This window comes from Telopea speciosissima, chromosome 4 (genome assembly GCF_018873765.1).
Source record: "Telopea speciosissima isolate NSW1024214 ecotype Mountain lineage chromosome 4, Tspe_v1, whole genome shotgun sequence".
Lineage (NCBI taxonomy): Eukaryota > Viridiplantae > Streptophyta > Magnoliopsida > Proteales > Proteaceae > Telopea > Telopea speciosissima.
Window position 1 is genome coordinate 58715004 of NC_057919.1, and position 15557 is coordinate 58730560.

General features: G+C 40.5%; 1 protein-coding gene across 1 annotated transcript in view; it reads left to right on the forward strand.

Moving 5' to 3' along the window:
* LOC122659998 (15-cis-zeta-carotene isomerase, chloroplastic) overlaps window positions 1–15245 on the forward strand; it is a 30541-nt gene extending 15296 nt beyond the window's left edge. Inside the window, exons 2-4 of the mRNA XM_043855171.1 lie at window positions 13464–13610; window positions 13808–14017; window positions 14794–15245. Of these exons, the coding sequence (XP_043711106.1) occupies window positions 13464–13610; window positions 13808–14017; window positions 14794–15129 (693 nt within the window). The 3' untranslated portion in view covers window positions 15130–15245. The remainder of the gene's footprint in view (window positions 1–13463; window positions 13611–13807; window positions 14018–14793) is intronic.
* The last annotated feature ends 312 nt before the right edge of the window (window positions 15246–15557 follow it).

The following is a 15557-nucleotide window of genomic DNA, read 5'->3' on the forward strand; positions in this document are numbered from 1 at the left end:
TAAATGACCCCCCATGCAAAGCATATGAAGATTCCAAATGCTTCAAAAAGATATTTAAGATTAGATATTGAACAACAAAACCCACCTTCAAGGTCAAATCCAACAGGATTTTAGATTTAGAATTTGTCCAATTTAAAATTCAGTTTAACTCAAGCATATTCTTAACACTGGTTTTCTCAGAGTGGGTTCTCAAACAACTGATTTCAAGGATCGAGTGGAACAGCCTGCAACCATAGCTTAAGAAAATATGATGATACTATATTATAGTGGTGATTCATGGTAAGTTATTTGATGGGAAGACATGTGAACCAGCTGAAACTTAGATTTTGTGCTGGAATCAGAATAATTAGAAGTGAAAATTGAGGTGGTCCCCATTTATTTTTTCCCTCGTTAGAGTAAGGTGGTCTTGGATGATGGATCAAAGAATGTAAAATAATCCATCCTTGTGTGTAAAGCTGGATTTTGCTAGTCTGAACTGCTATCAATGAGTAAAAATTTTGATCTTTGTTAACTCTTGAGATTTTGAAGCCAGCCAAGCTTATGTTATCAGAAATCTGAGTGATAAATGATGACCATTGGTCCACATTGGGTGTGCAATATTTTATTGAACAAGGATACTTGTGTTATGGTCCCGTAAAGTGATGGGTGCACCTTATTCAGCATAGCTTAATATAGTGGGTCCTATTGTTTTACGTGGAAGCAATACACTGCTTGGGATGGATTCAGAATCCTCGTAACTCTTTCATGGCATGAAGCCTACCCTTCTCATTTGCATAATCATATTCAGAGAATTTTGATATTTAGGGAATATAAGTGATACAAGTATTCAGCTTGAGTTATACTATGTTCTTGCTGTGTGTTTTTGATGGCATTGTGACCATTGATGCTAAAATTCCAGAATTGTTTGACAATCAGCTCAGTGTGGTATATGATTGGGAACAAAAGTGGTATCCCTACTGAGTATATGGTGTCTAATGATATTTTTTGTCCTTGTTTACCGATTTATTAGTTATTACCTAAATATGACTCTCCTAGATCTACTAGGATTGTCCCATATGGCCTGAATTATTCTTTGATGTAAAGATCTTGTCTATTGGCTACTGTTTCGAGTCTTTCAAATACAATACTACATTAGAAGGGGTAGAACAGGATAACAGTAAAGAGAGCCGGTAAGGAAGAAGAGGAACAAAGAAAGATGAAGGGAAATCATACCAAGGGGAAAATGGAAGAAGAAAAAAAGAATGGAGGAGAGAGAGAAGTTTCTCACGCCACAGCCATAACACAGTAGCAACTCAAAAATTCTTTCACTTCATTTTAATCTTCCATTGTATTACATCAATATAAAGAAAAACACTTTTACATGATAATAGAAACTCAAATAAAATGGAAACTAAACAATCTAGGCAATATATCAAATATGCTCTCAAGTCGCCCCCAAATCATCTACTTAACCTATGTATTTTTAAAAAATCCATAACTATAATGCAGCTGTCTCAAAGAAGGGAGAGAGTAAAGAAATGTGGCATACCTGTGTTAATCCAAGATGTTCCTTCCACCACAGATTTTCAAAACAACCCTAACTACAATCGAACCTGAAATGGAGAGGAAAATCGGTTAGCAATCAAATAATTCCAATTTTTTTTTTAAAAAAAAAAACCCTAACTACAGTCGGAGAATGATAAAGGGAGAGACAGGGAGATACATAGACACAGAGAGAGAGACAGAGATAATGTGAGAGAGACAGAGACAACGATAGAGATAGAGAGCGATAGACAGAGAAACAAAGAGAGAGAGAGAGAGAGAGATAAATGGAGTAGTAAAGAACCTTTGTAGACGAAAAGGAGAAGGCTGAGAGAAACCCTAGTATTGACTTCCTTCGTCTTCGGTTTGGAGAAAAAACGAGATGGCAAGACCAGAGTTGTAGAGATGACTTCGGCTTTGGTTTGGAGAAGAAATGAGAAGGATGCGAGAAACCTTAGTCTCGATTTCCTTCGTCTTCGGTTTGGAGAAGAAACGAGATGGCAAGACGAGAATTGCAGAGACGACTTCGTCTTCATTTTGGAGAAGAAACGAGAAGGTTGAGAGAAACCCTATCGACTTCCTTCGTTTCGATCTCGATAAAATTGGAGTCCACAAGATTCCACCGTATTTATTTGAGGGCTTGGAATCCTGGATTCTATTTGGAATTCACCCCCTTGGACGAATTCTGGTGGATTCCAAAATTTAGCCTAAAAAGTAGATTTTTATGGATTCTTGGAATCCAATACAGATCTGGGTTCCGAGAAACCAAACACCCAAAAAATGACGGAATCTGGATTTCGTCGAATCCGACTCCGAAGAAACCTCCAACTAAACGCGTCCTAAGGGAATTGATTCAGCCCCCCTCTCAGTTCGATCCAGCTTTCACACAGTGGTTTGCATCCTAGCATCCTAGCCTCCGTAAGCAAGTCAAGGGTATATTTTCGCTATGAGATAGATATTCCCTTCCAAGATTGAGCCACGTCAACTCCTAAGAAATAATTCAACTTTCCCAAGTCTTTAGTTTGGAATCTCTGTTGTAGATGAGATTTCAAACTATCAATGCCTGTAGAGTCATCACCAGTAATCACAATGTCATCAACATATACAATCAGAAAGATTCTTCCAGCACTTGTGTGACGATAGAAAAAAGAATAGTCACTATTACATCGTGACAGACCAAACTCAAAAACTACCTCTGTAAATCGACCAAACCAAGCCCTCGGAGATTATTTTAAACCATACAATGACTTCTTCAATCTACAAACCAAGCCAGACTCCCCGTGAGCAACAAACCTTAGAGGTTGCTCCATATAGACCTCCTCATGAAGATCCCCATGAAGGAAAGCATTCTTGACATTGAGCTGGTGTAAAGGCCAGTGATGCGAGGCAGTAAGGGAGATCAAGATACGAACAGAGGATAGTTTGGCAACTGGAGAAAAGGTATCCAAGTAATCGACATCATACACCTGTGTATAGCCCTTGGCCACCAATCGAGCTTTTAGACGAGCAAGAGAGCCATCAGCATTAACTTTGACCACATAAACCCAACGACAACCAATAGCAGACTTTCCTGGTGGCAGAGGAACAAGATCCCAAGTACGGTTATGCTCCAAAGCCTGTAGTTCTTCTTCCATAGCTGTCCTCCAACCAGAAATAGATAATGCCTCTGCAGTGGTCTTAGGAATAGGATGAGATGCAACAATGGAAAGGGAAGTGCTAAAAGTAGAGGATAAACCAGAGTAAGAAACATGAGAAGAGATTGAGTATTTAACACACTGACGGGTACCTTTCTGATGAGCAATGGGTATATCCAAGTCAGAAACTATAGGATCAGGAATAGGATCCACAAACGATACAGGCATGGCAGCAAGCGGGGCAGCAGCCTCTCTACATGGTTCATGGTGATAAACATGAATAATTGGAGGCTTCGCAGGAGGTGGCGCAACAGGCATCTACAAAGAAGGCTGAATAACACAAAGAAGAAAGGTCCTCATCCAAGGAAGGATCCATAACAGACTCATGCACATAAGATTGAGACTCAAAGAAAGAAACATCAGCGGTAACAAAATACTTGCGAAGAACAAGAGAATAACATCGATACCCCTTCTGAACACGAGAGTATCCCATAAAAATGCATTTGATGGCTCTGGGGTCTAACTTCGATAACCCTGGAGTATGGTCTCGAATGAAACAGACACACCCAAAAACACAGGGTGGCAAAGGGAATAAGGGCTCAAAAGGAAAGAGTAAAGCATGAGGAATGACACCTCCAAGGATAGAGGAGGGCATTCGATTGATAAGGTAACAGGCAGTCAACATTGCATCAGCCCAAAAAGACTTGTCCACCTTCATTTCAAAGAGAAGGGACTAAGTCACTTCCATCAAGTGTCGATTCTTCTGTTCCGCCACACCATTTTGTTGGGGTGTGTCAGAACAAAAAGACTAATGAATGATTCCACAAGTGGTCATAAAATCAGAAAAAAGTGCAGAAAAGTACTCCCGTGCATTATCACTATACAAAACTTTAATGTAAGATCCAAATTGATTCTTAATTTCAGCAACAAATGAAGAAAAGATAGAGAACAATTCAGAACGACATTTCATTAAGTACAACCAAGTAACACGAGAGTAGTCATCAACAAAAGTAACAAAGTAAGTAAAACCCAACTTTGATGACACACGACAAGGACCCCATACATTAGAGTGAACCAAAGAAAAGGGATGTAAGGCCCATTTGTTGACACGAGGGGGATAACTCACACGGTGGAGTTTCCCAAACTGACATGATTCACAATTTAAAATTGAAAGAGAACGTAAACTAGGAAACAGTTTCTGCAAACTTTGTAAGGACAGATGACCAAGCCGATAGTGAAGCTGATGAGGGGAAGCTATGATAGAACAAGCAACGGAAGATGAGTCCTCAAGAAGATACAGTCCTCCAGATACCCTGCCTCTACCAATCGTCCTCTTTGTCTGCAAATCCTGAAAGACACAAGAATCAGGGTAAAAGGTTATTGAGCAGTTGTAGGCATTGGTAAGTTGGCTAACAAACAAAAGGTTAAAAAGGAACTTAGGCAAAAACAATACAGATGATAGGGACAAGGAGGAAGTGGGCCGAACAGTGCCAGTGCCTTTGACTGTAGCACAAGAACCATCAGCTAAAGTAACACTGGAATGAGAAGGTTGTAAAGAGGAAAAGATACCTGAGGTGCCAGACATATGGTCTGAGGCCCTTGAATCAATAATCCAGGGCCTAGAAGTGGAGAGACACGCAGTGGCATTACCTTTCTGGACAAAAGTAGCAGAAAGGTCCTGAGCAGCCTTGCTCTGGTTGTAGCGAGCATATTCCTCCTCTGTCATAGTCAAAGTCACACGGCAGTCCTCAACAAGTACAAGTGTGGGTGCTGGATCGACACTGGTAGTGTTAACTACGTTGGACTGTGGAGGTTTGCCATGTAGCTTCCAACAATAACGCTGAATATGACCAAATTTACCACAATGGTGGCAAGTCCTTGGAGGACCAGATCTCTCAAATCTCTCAGATAAGTTAGGAATACTAGCAGAAGGTGCAGCTGGGGGGAACTTGGTAGGCTGACGACCCCCATTGTGGGTACTACTCACAAGAGTAGTGCTATCACCAAAAGAGACTCGAGTAGTGTCACGAGACACACGAAGAACTCGAGAAAAAGTATCTGCAAGAGAAGGAACTGTAACACCTCCAAGAATCTGAGACCGTACGGAGTCAAAATCAGGGCCCAAACTGCCCAAGAAGCTCATAACTGCTAGTTGCTCACGCTGTTGCTGCATTTGGGTAACATCAGAGGTAATGGGCAACTGAGCATTGAACTCCTCATACATCCTCTTGAAATCAGCAAAGTGTTGGGTCAAGGGTCGACCCTTCCTATCAACCTGATAAAACTCCTGGGTGAGTTCATAAATCCTGGAGAGGTATTGTGTCCAGAGTATAAAACAGTCAGATAATCCCATAGATCCTTAACAGTGTCAATATGGGTCACAAGGTCTACAATAATACTATCCATGGAGTTTAACATCTGACCCAAGATACGAGCATCGGCAACCTCCCAAGCATCATCAGTCATGGTAGCAGGTTTCTTGCTAGTCAAGTGATGTTTCTCACCTCTTCCTGTGAGAACCAAGGTCACAATCTTGTGCCATTGCCGAAAATTCTGACTCCCTTCTAGCTTCTTAGAGGTCAGAAAATTTGGAGATGAGGATACAACCTCGGGCACAGCCTTGGTATCCTTCGATGTCTCTCCCATAATGACCACCAAAGAGGAATACCAACCAAGAATAATAGCACCCAACCAACACAGATCAAGTGTAGCAGGCCCTTAGACAACAAATACGAGCAATCCAAACCACAATCGGCTTCAAACAGTAGCTAAACAATAACTCAGCAATCCATACATAAAAGCCCCCACAAAGAACACCAACAATTGCTCAGAAAACAGCAATAGAGTACCTCAGCAGCTCACTAAAAACAGTCCGATATCATAAAAATAGCTCAACAGGAAAAGAACAACCAACAACCAGTCCAAACAAGTGATTCAATAATCGATATCCATGCCAAAGATGGATTACAGCAATGGAAAAAATACCAGAAACAGACCAGAAATGCTTTTCATTTAACTTAAAAGCCTTACAAAGAACACCAAACCCAATTCAGAAATGAATCGAAGCTTCTAAACCATTGCCGCAATCCATCAAACACCTTCAAGGCATCAGAAATGGGGTAGACTACCCCTACAGTAGAACAGACTCCTAAAGTGTCTTCAAACCCTTACGGAATCAAGCCCAGTTTCTTCTTTCGGTTACAGAGATAAGAAAGGGACTGAGAAAGGAAGTAGAAGCAGGCCCTTATGGATCAGAAATGCTCTGATACCAAGTAAATAGAGAAGAGAAATAGAAGAGAAAGAAGAAAGAAGAAGTGGGAGAAGCTGGTCTCTCAATATGTGGGAGAGGCCAGCAATCATCTATAAAGTAAGCTTTACAAGGGTAAAATAGGGAATTAAAAAGAGACTAAGAGACCTAGCGCCATATGGTTGACGCTAGTCACGATAGCTAGGGATAGTTCCCTTTTTACCCTCCTAAGCCAAAGACACTTCTAACAGTTGGAAACCCATCGGTGGAACTAATTATTTAATGTGGTCTCGTTCTACTTATTTGACCATTGCCAATGTCGGTTGGCATTGTCTCATTACCACTAATATGTCCAGTAAGTCCACGACCAGCAATGGTCAAATACGTAGAATGAGACCTCATTAAATAATTAGTTCCATCGAGTTTAATTGGAGCAGTGAAAGTGAGGTACTCAGGCCTTGTCTGTTCATCAATACTAGAGGTAGCAGTGGTAATATCTGAACCAGGCATGCTTGCAGAGATCAATCAACAGAACCAGCAAGGGATGAATAAAAAAAACTCAATAGAACCAGCAAGGGATCAAGGCATCCAACCAAAGAAGAACCAGAAAAATAGATCAATATTTGGAGAAATCGATCCAAGAGAGTGAAAACCTGATTTTTGCAAAAATCTTTCGTAGATGGAGCTGAATATAAGGTCGAGTGCTTCTCTGGTGTGGATGAAACTCTCCTAAAAAAATAGCACAAAAGGACAACCCTGAAAGTGAGATCGAGTTAGGGTAGGGGGCTTCAATTGGTGATGAGAACCTTTGACAGATGCTGTCCAAGGCTGCTAGAATGAATCTCCAATGCAGATAATCAATCTCCAGTGAAAAAAGAGACTTGATCTTCAAGGAAATAGAGACTCCAAAAATCGCAGGTGAAGGGGGCAGCAACTATCGCAGAAATAAACTTCTTCAAACCATTAATTGATGAGGTAGGATGGAGGGCAGCAACTAGATCATTCGATCACCTCATTTGTGCTGCCTTATAACAAGGATGAGAACCAAAAAAAAAGGAAAAAAAGGAGAAGCTGACAGAGAGAGAGAGAGAGAAAAGGGAGGAAGAAGAGAAACGATGGGGAGGGGGGGGTTCTGTAACTTGGATCAGATTAGGAGTCTCTGATACCATGTTAGCAGAACAATTAAAATGTAATGCTTGAGTGATCAATGAGATCAGCCAAGCCCTCTATTAATAATAATGAATAAGGATACCAAAGGACAGAAATACCCCTAGATTAGCCGACTCTACTAGGAGAGTCGGCAATACATAATTAGAACCCCAAAAAGATCAGAATACCCCCACGGTATTCTGGTGTACATAATTCAACACTTCTATGTAGGGCTGCAACAGGGTTGGGTTGGGCCGGGCTTTATAGAACCCTAGCCCAACCCTAAGTCCTCTTAGCTGGGCCCAAGCTCGACCCGACCCTGACTCAGGGCCAGAAAAATCCAACCCTGACCCGCCCTCAGGGTCGGGTCGGGCCGACCCTAATTGGCCCTGATCATGGGGAGGGGAAAAGAAATGCATGGGTTGGAATGGGCTAGGAAGAACTTATTAATTTTACATAAAATAACAATATAATAAATTATATTATAACGCTTATTATCTTCATATATAGTATATTATATAAAAAAATGTGGGTGAAATTTAAAGTTCATAATGTATAAATTATATCAATATATATTTTATAGTATAACTTAAATCAGGGTCGGGCCGGACCAGGCCAAGCTTAGCTCGAGGCCTCAACCCTAACCCGACCCGACCCTAACTCAGGGCCAGAAGTTTCTAGCCCTGACCCGCCCTCAGGGCCAAATATCTCAGCCAAACCCTGTTCGGGTTCAGGGCGGGCCAGGGCGGGTTCGGGCCGGCAGGGCCAAACTTGCACCCCTACTTCTATGTGCAATGAATCACTAGATTAGTGAAAAACAACCTGAATGATTAGATCAAACAAGTTTTTTTTTTTAATATTTATTTTATTAACAATGATGTGTGCATCTAAACCGAAAATCTTCCCAAACTCAAATAGATATCTTTTTTGGTATTAGTACATGTAAGAAACCTCCATATGTTTCTTGACCATTTCCATGCATATATTTAATGTATCTTGAGTCTATTCGATAAGATAGGTCTTTTTAAATCACCCTTTTGATATGATAACCAATACCAATACTTTAAACTTTGGTAGAAACAACAGGATGGGATGCAGCAGCTATTGGTGTGGAGAAGGCTGCATCAAAGTAATACAGTTCGGATGATTCACACAATCATCCTCTTCATCTGGAGATCCTAAAAAACACAATAAGAAGGATTTAATGTAACTGAACAATTTAATGACTTAGTAAGTAGACTAACATGCAATAAGTTTGTAGGAAATTCGGGTGCATGAATAACAGAAGACAAGGATGTAGAAGATGATAGATTGACAATACCATGACCATGAACATTGGAGGACCTACCATCAGCTAAAGTAATAGAAGTAAGAGAACTAGTCTTGTGATACGAAGTAAATATGGAAGACTTACCAGTCATGTGAGCAGATGCTCCTGAATCAGTGACCCATGAAGAGTTGGATGTAGAAGCAAGAATGGCAAGAATACCTGAATGAGCTAAGGGGGCAAAAGGGCTCTGGATTGAATTAGAGTTGCTGAACCAGTTGAATCAGATTATTATACTCCACTCTAGAAACCACACCAGAACCTGTTTGCTTATCACTAACCTGTCCACAACTACGTGTAGTCTGAAATCCATCACTGCCAGAGGCAACTCGGTTGGACCATGCAAGTTTGCCAAACTTTTCCCACATTTTTCTGAAATTTGTTTGGTTCTACCACAATGAATACGTAGATGATTACCATGGGCATAGTTATCAAGGCGTTGTCTAGGCGTCCAGGCTCCTTGGTCGCCTTGGACGCCTAGGGGTCCAGGCTCCTTGGTCGCCTTGGACGCCTTGGGCGCCTAGGGGTCCAGGCTCCTTGGATGCCTAGGCGGGTGCCTTGATGGTGTCGCCTTGATTTTGGACCCCCTTAAACACCATGGTCGCCTTGCCGCCTTGATCACTATGACCATGGGGATTAGTTGTTTGACCTCTACCCTGACCTCTCCCTAAATCTTGACCTCAACCTCAGGCAACTCCTGTACCATGACGAGCCATAGAGACAAGAGCAGAATTCTCCTTAGAATTTTTCTGGTGTGGGAGTAGTAGATGAAGGAACATCAACACGTTTCAGTCTATAGCATATGCACTGCTCATATAAGGCAAGTTATCACTTGCTAGCATCCGATCTCTTACTCCTTCAAACTCAGAATTCAGTTGAGAGAGTAATTTAGCAACTTAAAAACCAGTCCTTTGCTTTCTGAGAATATTGATATCAACAGTAAGAGACTAATGCTAATTTAGTTCTTCCCATTTGCCTTTTAAAATCACTATAATATTCGGTAAATGATTTATCACCCTGTTCCAGCTTAAAATGTCTTCATAAATCTGGTACATGAAAAATATTTGATCTTTGACTAAAACCTGAAGGTTAGCATTCCAAACCTCTTTGACAGTTGAGTAGAATATAAAGTTGACAGTAACAGATTGTTCCATACTATTCCAAAGCCAGCACTAAAGGAAATAATCATCCTTCATCCAGTCCAGATAAGTTCTATCATCTTTACTAGGAGGGGGTTCACTTCAACCGAAACATGAAGTTTCCCTCTTTAAATAACAATCTCATCAACTAAGCCTTCACAGCTTGTTTCCACAGTATAAAGTTTGATGAATTCCATTTAATCGATATAATCTGGATTGTATTGACATCACTAAGCAGTTTTCCCTCACTACTATTGGCCATCCTTCTAATCCAATAAAAATAAAATAAAAAAGATAAGAGCAGAGGATAGTTGCTGTACTCACCATGATGAAGGTGCAGACATCAACCAGTTCACTGCCGATAGCCACCAGGGTTTTAATCAGCAACCTTCTAATGGCCAGCAATCTTCTAATAAGCCAGAATGCACTCTGCTGACAGCTACTAGACACAACCAGCTTCACTGTTACTCAGTTTCAGCAGTCGGCAATCATTTTCCAGTTAGGCACACCACAGATCATTCCCTTCTACAACTGATTTGACGTAGAAGGGAAGAATACATTGTATATCAGAGGGACATGCCCCCAGTAGCACCACCAGCAACTATTAGGTTGTGGCACACACAAAAAGAGAACCAAAAACTGAAACTGATTCGTGATTTCTCTTGATTGAATCAGGAATTGATAGGAAGGATTGGATTACGAGAGAAAAGAGGAAGATATCTGCTCTAGATCAGATACTTCTCACTTAATACTCTAGTACATCTCAAATAACATGATCTAATACATCTCACTTAATAGGGTTGTGATTCACTAATTAACACTTATTATTGTAGAAATCAATAGGGGGATAACACTATCTAATAATCAGAGTGATTGGATCTGGAGTTATCTTATTTCTACATAATTGGCCATTTGTGTAATCTTCCTGAAGGATGGCATTGCTTGGGCAATTGAGTTGATCTGAATTTGTTGAATTTTCTATGATGAACCAACCTTTTTATTCACCACAACCTACCCATGTTTTGGGCCAAATGACATCATGAAGGACAGTTAGGCAGTGAAATCCTGAAGACCTTGAGCTTCATAGAACTGTCTCCTCTGCCCTATAGCATAGAAACCCACACAGGAGAGTGGCTGGGTACCCATGGCCTGGGGCTTTTAAAAGGACTAGCAATCATACTTTGGCCATTGCATATAATGCATTAGCTTTTCTTTGGGTTCTGTGGAGAAACAATGGAGGATTCATGGCATGGATATTTGCCCCTGAAGTGTGACTTCGCAGTTTTATATCACATGGCAGATGATAAGGAAGCATGTGTGGTTGATCTCAAGGTTTTGTGGGAGAGCAATGCAAGTGTTGTGTTGAAATTTGTGGTGGATAGAATGGCAAGGGTCCATACTATCCTCCAAAACATTGGTGGTTTGAGATTCCAAAACTTGGCCAACCTTCTACTCATCCATGAGGGTAGGACGCTTCTCAAGTTTTTGAATCTGAATGCAGCTGGAATTTCAATGCTTCTCACCCCAAGTCCTCTTTTGAGGTTGCTCATAGGATGCTCCCCTACATACTTTGTCCTAGATTTCTCACATATACACTGTGTCTGTTGGAATATGCAATCCAGAATACCATGGGGGTATCCTGGTCCTTTTGGGGTAGTTTTATTCCTATGTTATTAGGTTTAAGTGGCTGCTCTTATAGAGTCAGCTAGTTAGGGGTAATTATGTCTGCAGTAGGCTATGTGGGTTTAGTCCCACATCGCCTAGTTCAGTCCTTTGTAACTTTCCCCTTTATTATAAATAGAGGGGCTTACCTATCAATGAAATATAACATTATTATTCCATTCTCTCATTCTCTCTTTCTAACCCTTGATTCTGCCAACAGTGTCAGACAGGTTTCTGAACTGTGATTGATCCATAGTTATCAAAGTGTCGCCTAGGCGTCCAGGCTCCTTGATTTTAGATCCTTTCCAACGCCATGGTCACCTTGCCGCCTAGATAACTATGGATTGATCTATGAAGATTTTGGGAGTATTCACATAAAAGTAAATATACCAGTGTCCAGATCGACATTTGACTCTGGTAAAGGGGTCTATAACATTTCACATCTATGATGTTGCATTGATCTTGACAGTTAGCTATCTATAGTGGTCCTTAGTGGAGCAGTAGACCTCTGTCTACTAAGGGGGATGGCAGCCCTGCACCCACTACTGTGGGGTTCAGCTTGGGCATTTCAACTTACAGTTTGGTTTAGTGTTGGATTCTCTCGTGATTACATGACTTTGGTGTTCCTAGCTGGAACTGAAGTTTGTTACTATCATGTTATAGGGGTCCCCTGTCTCTCTTCACTAAATCAAAAGGATCATGACTTTTAAGGAGATGTTGCTATCATCTTTTATGGGTTATATTTATATTTATATGCTAAATTTGAATTGTTTCTTTATCAAATTTATCTTATTTAGTACATTTCGCAAGAATTTTATATTAAAAATTGTAATTGTTGAAAGGTTCTCAAATATGTCTGTTCAACAGTAATAACTGTCTAATAGATCATATTATTGTCTCCCTCAGCCTCAGGGGTCTTCTATTCTCCAAAAAAAAAAAAGAAGGATAAATAGGTGAATGCGTTGCATGCTGGGTCATAGTTTTCAAGGTCTTTCCTAGGCCAGAAGGCAACATGATATGCCCTAGACAACTGGTCTCTGAGTGTCAAGGTCCCACCGTCCCAGACCAGTCTGGGGGGAAAAAAAGGAAAGAAGAAGAAGAACTAAATGAAAAGGGAGAGAGGGAAAGACACTCAGAACTGGCCAAAATTCTTGGAATTGGCATAAAATATTGGGCAATTAAGGGCTTGAATTGGGCATCTTGGCTTCACCTAGGCCTCAAGGCTACTGGCACTGCCCTTGTATCGTGTTGTCGCCATGACAACTATTTGTTGGGTATTTTGATAGTTCCTTAACAACTTGATTAGTTGGTTTGGGTCGGGTCAGCTATCTAGACCTGATTACTAAACAGGTCTGTCTGTAATTCTGTATAACACATTGCCGCTCTTCCTGCCCTGTTCATATGACAACTATTGTTAGGTGTTGATTGATAGTTCCTTAACAACTTGATTAGTTGATTTAGGTTGGGTGAGCTTTTTAGACCTGATTACTAAACATGTCTGTCTGTAATTCTGTATAACACTTTGCCACTCTTCCTGCCCAGTCCATATGTTAAACATATGCCGAGCACATTTGCATGTTGTTCTTGAACATATTTAAATCCAAAACCTCTCAATGTGTGTCATTATATATATGAAATGGTACTTCTTTTGGACACATCCTATTGTCTGTCTAGAGGATCAGAACATAAAATGATCTAACCCATGAGCTAAGGCGTTCTATCTGTGTTTTTGTGTGTGCGGATGCATGCATAACACTTTGTGACTTCTAGCCTTCCTTTTGCAGGTAGTAATGTTGATTCTTATTCTCATTTTTGCTACCGTCCACAGTGGAATGGCTAGTCTTCGAGATTTAGGAGAAAAATTAATTGGAGAACGTGCCTACCGTGTCCTCTTTGCGGGGATCTCTCTACCATTGGCAGTTAGCACTGTTGTGAGTTCTTATTTCTCTAGTTTCCATAAGAATAGAGAAACTTACTCTTGTTATCCATTCTGGTATTCTATTAATGCTGCCTTCTTTCATAATTTCTTGGATTTTTCAACTTAAAAAAATATGTATTTCTAGCTAACAGTTGGTAGCCCTCATGTTTGAACTTTCTTATAACTGTCTGATGGCTAGTATGATTTCAGGTGTACTTCATTAATCACCGGTATGATGGAGTGCAGTTGTGGCAGCTCCACAGTGTACCTTTTGTCCATGAACTAGTGTGGATCTCATCCTTCATCTCTTTCTACTTGCTTTATCCTTCAACATTCAATTTGTTAGAGGTTGCAGCTGTGGATAAGCCTAAAATGCATCTTTGGGAAACCGGTATCATGAGAATCACCAGGCACCCACAGGTATATATTTTTCTTGATTTGGTTGAATTCATATGTATGGATGCTCCTATTCTCAACATTGGATGAGAGACATGACCCATGCATGGGGTTTCATTGTCTACATTTCAGTTGGTCTTAAATAGTAATTCTTGTAGGCCGATTATGCACAGCCCAACTGACAATCTTAATAGAAATGTATGGTTTCCTTTTGCAAGCAGTAACCATACTTCTTTAAACCCCAAGGGGATAGTAGCTCATTTGGCAAGGATCATGCCTCACAACTAAGAGATCATGAGTTCAACTGTCCTTAGGGCCTACCTATCCAAAAAACAAAAAACCGTACTTCTTTTCTCTTGAAGAAGTTTGGATCATCTGGGTTCAATTTTTATGGTAGAGATATCATAGGTGGGAGACATTGCAGGACATAATCACAACCACTTCTTTCTTCTTGTTGTTTTAGTCTCTTTTCCCCAAAAGGCTGTCTTGTTTGAATAAACCCACATTTTAAGAAGATGGTTCTTAACACATTAATTGGCACTAATTCAAACCTTGATTCGAGCATTATCCCCTATTAGTTAGGCATTTGTACTAAAGAGGAACAATTTTTACAAGTGCATACAATAATCGTGTAGATTAAATAAGGATATTATGGGGACTCCAATAAACCTTCATATCTTGGTTTTTAAAATGGACAAACATTTTGGGGACAGTGAAAAACCTCAAACAAGACTGTCTTTGTGGGATGGGGGGGAGTATTTCCTAGTCTGTTTTGCCAATCTAGTGTTCTCTTCTTTCAGATGGTTGGGCAGGTGATCTGGTGCTTGGCTCACACACTCTGGATTGGCAACTCTGTAGTTGTGGCAGCTTCTATTGGCTTAATTGGACACCATCTATTTGGTGTCTGGAATGGTGACAGGAGGTTGGCTTTGCGTTATGGAGAAGCTTTTGAGGTCGTTAAGAGTCGAACCAGTGTTGTACCTTTTGCAGCTATCCTTGATGGCCGCCAAAAGTTGCCGAAAGATTATTACAAGGAATTCCTTCGGTTGCCATACCTAGCAATAACAGCATTGACACTAGGTGCATACTGGGCCCATCCACTTATGCAAGCTGCAAGTTTTCGGCTACATTGGTAGGATGTGAGTGGTTCATTTATCCTATCTGTACCTCACAAATTGAGCTTGAAGTTGTATATTTTGTACATTCCTATTTTGGGCATTCAGTGAAGATGTTTATCAGGTTCATTTGGAAGCATGATTTGAAGCAGGTAGAAATGCTTTTCAGGTGAGGACACAACAATTTACAAGCAACTGTTTCATGTTACTGTTTAACATTCTTTCGGCTGTCTCCATGTACATATGGTTACAATTTTTTTTGGAAGAAACAATGAAACAGTGATCGAAAAACTTCTGTTAAAATTAGCTGTTCTTTCAAAATTATCCAAATGTGTTCTCTTTGGAAGATCAATTCAATTCAATTCAAGCATCAGATAGTGTGGAAGTATGTTGTTTTCCCTGCCGCATTCCCATGCTGTCAAAGCTGACCTGTGAAACACCATTACAGA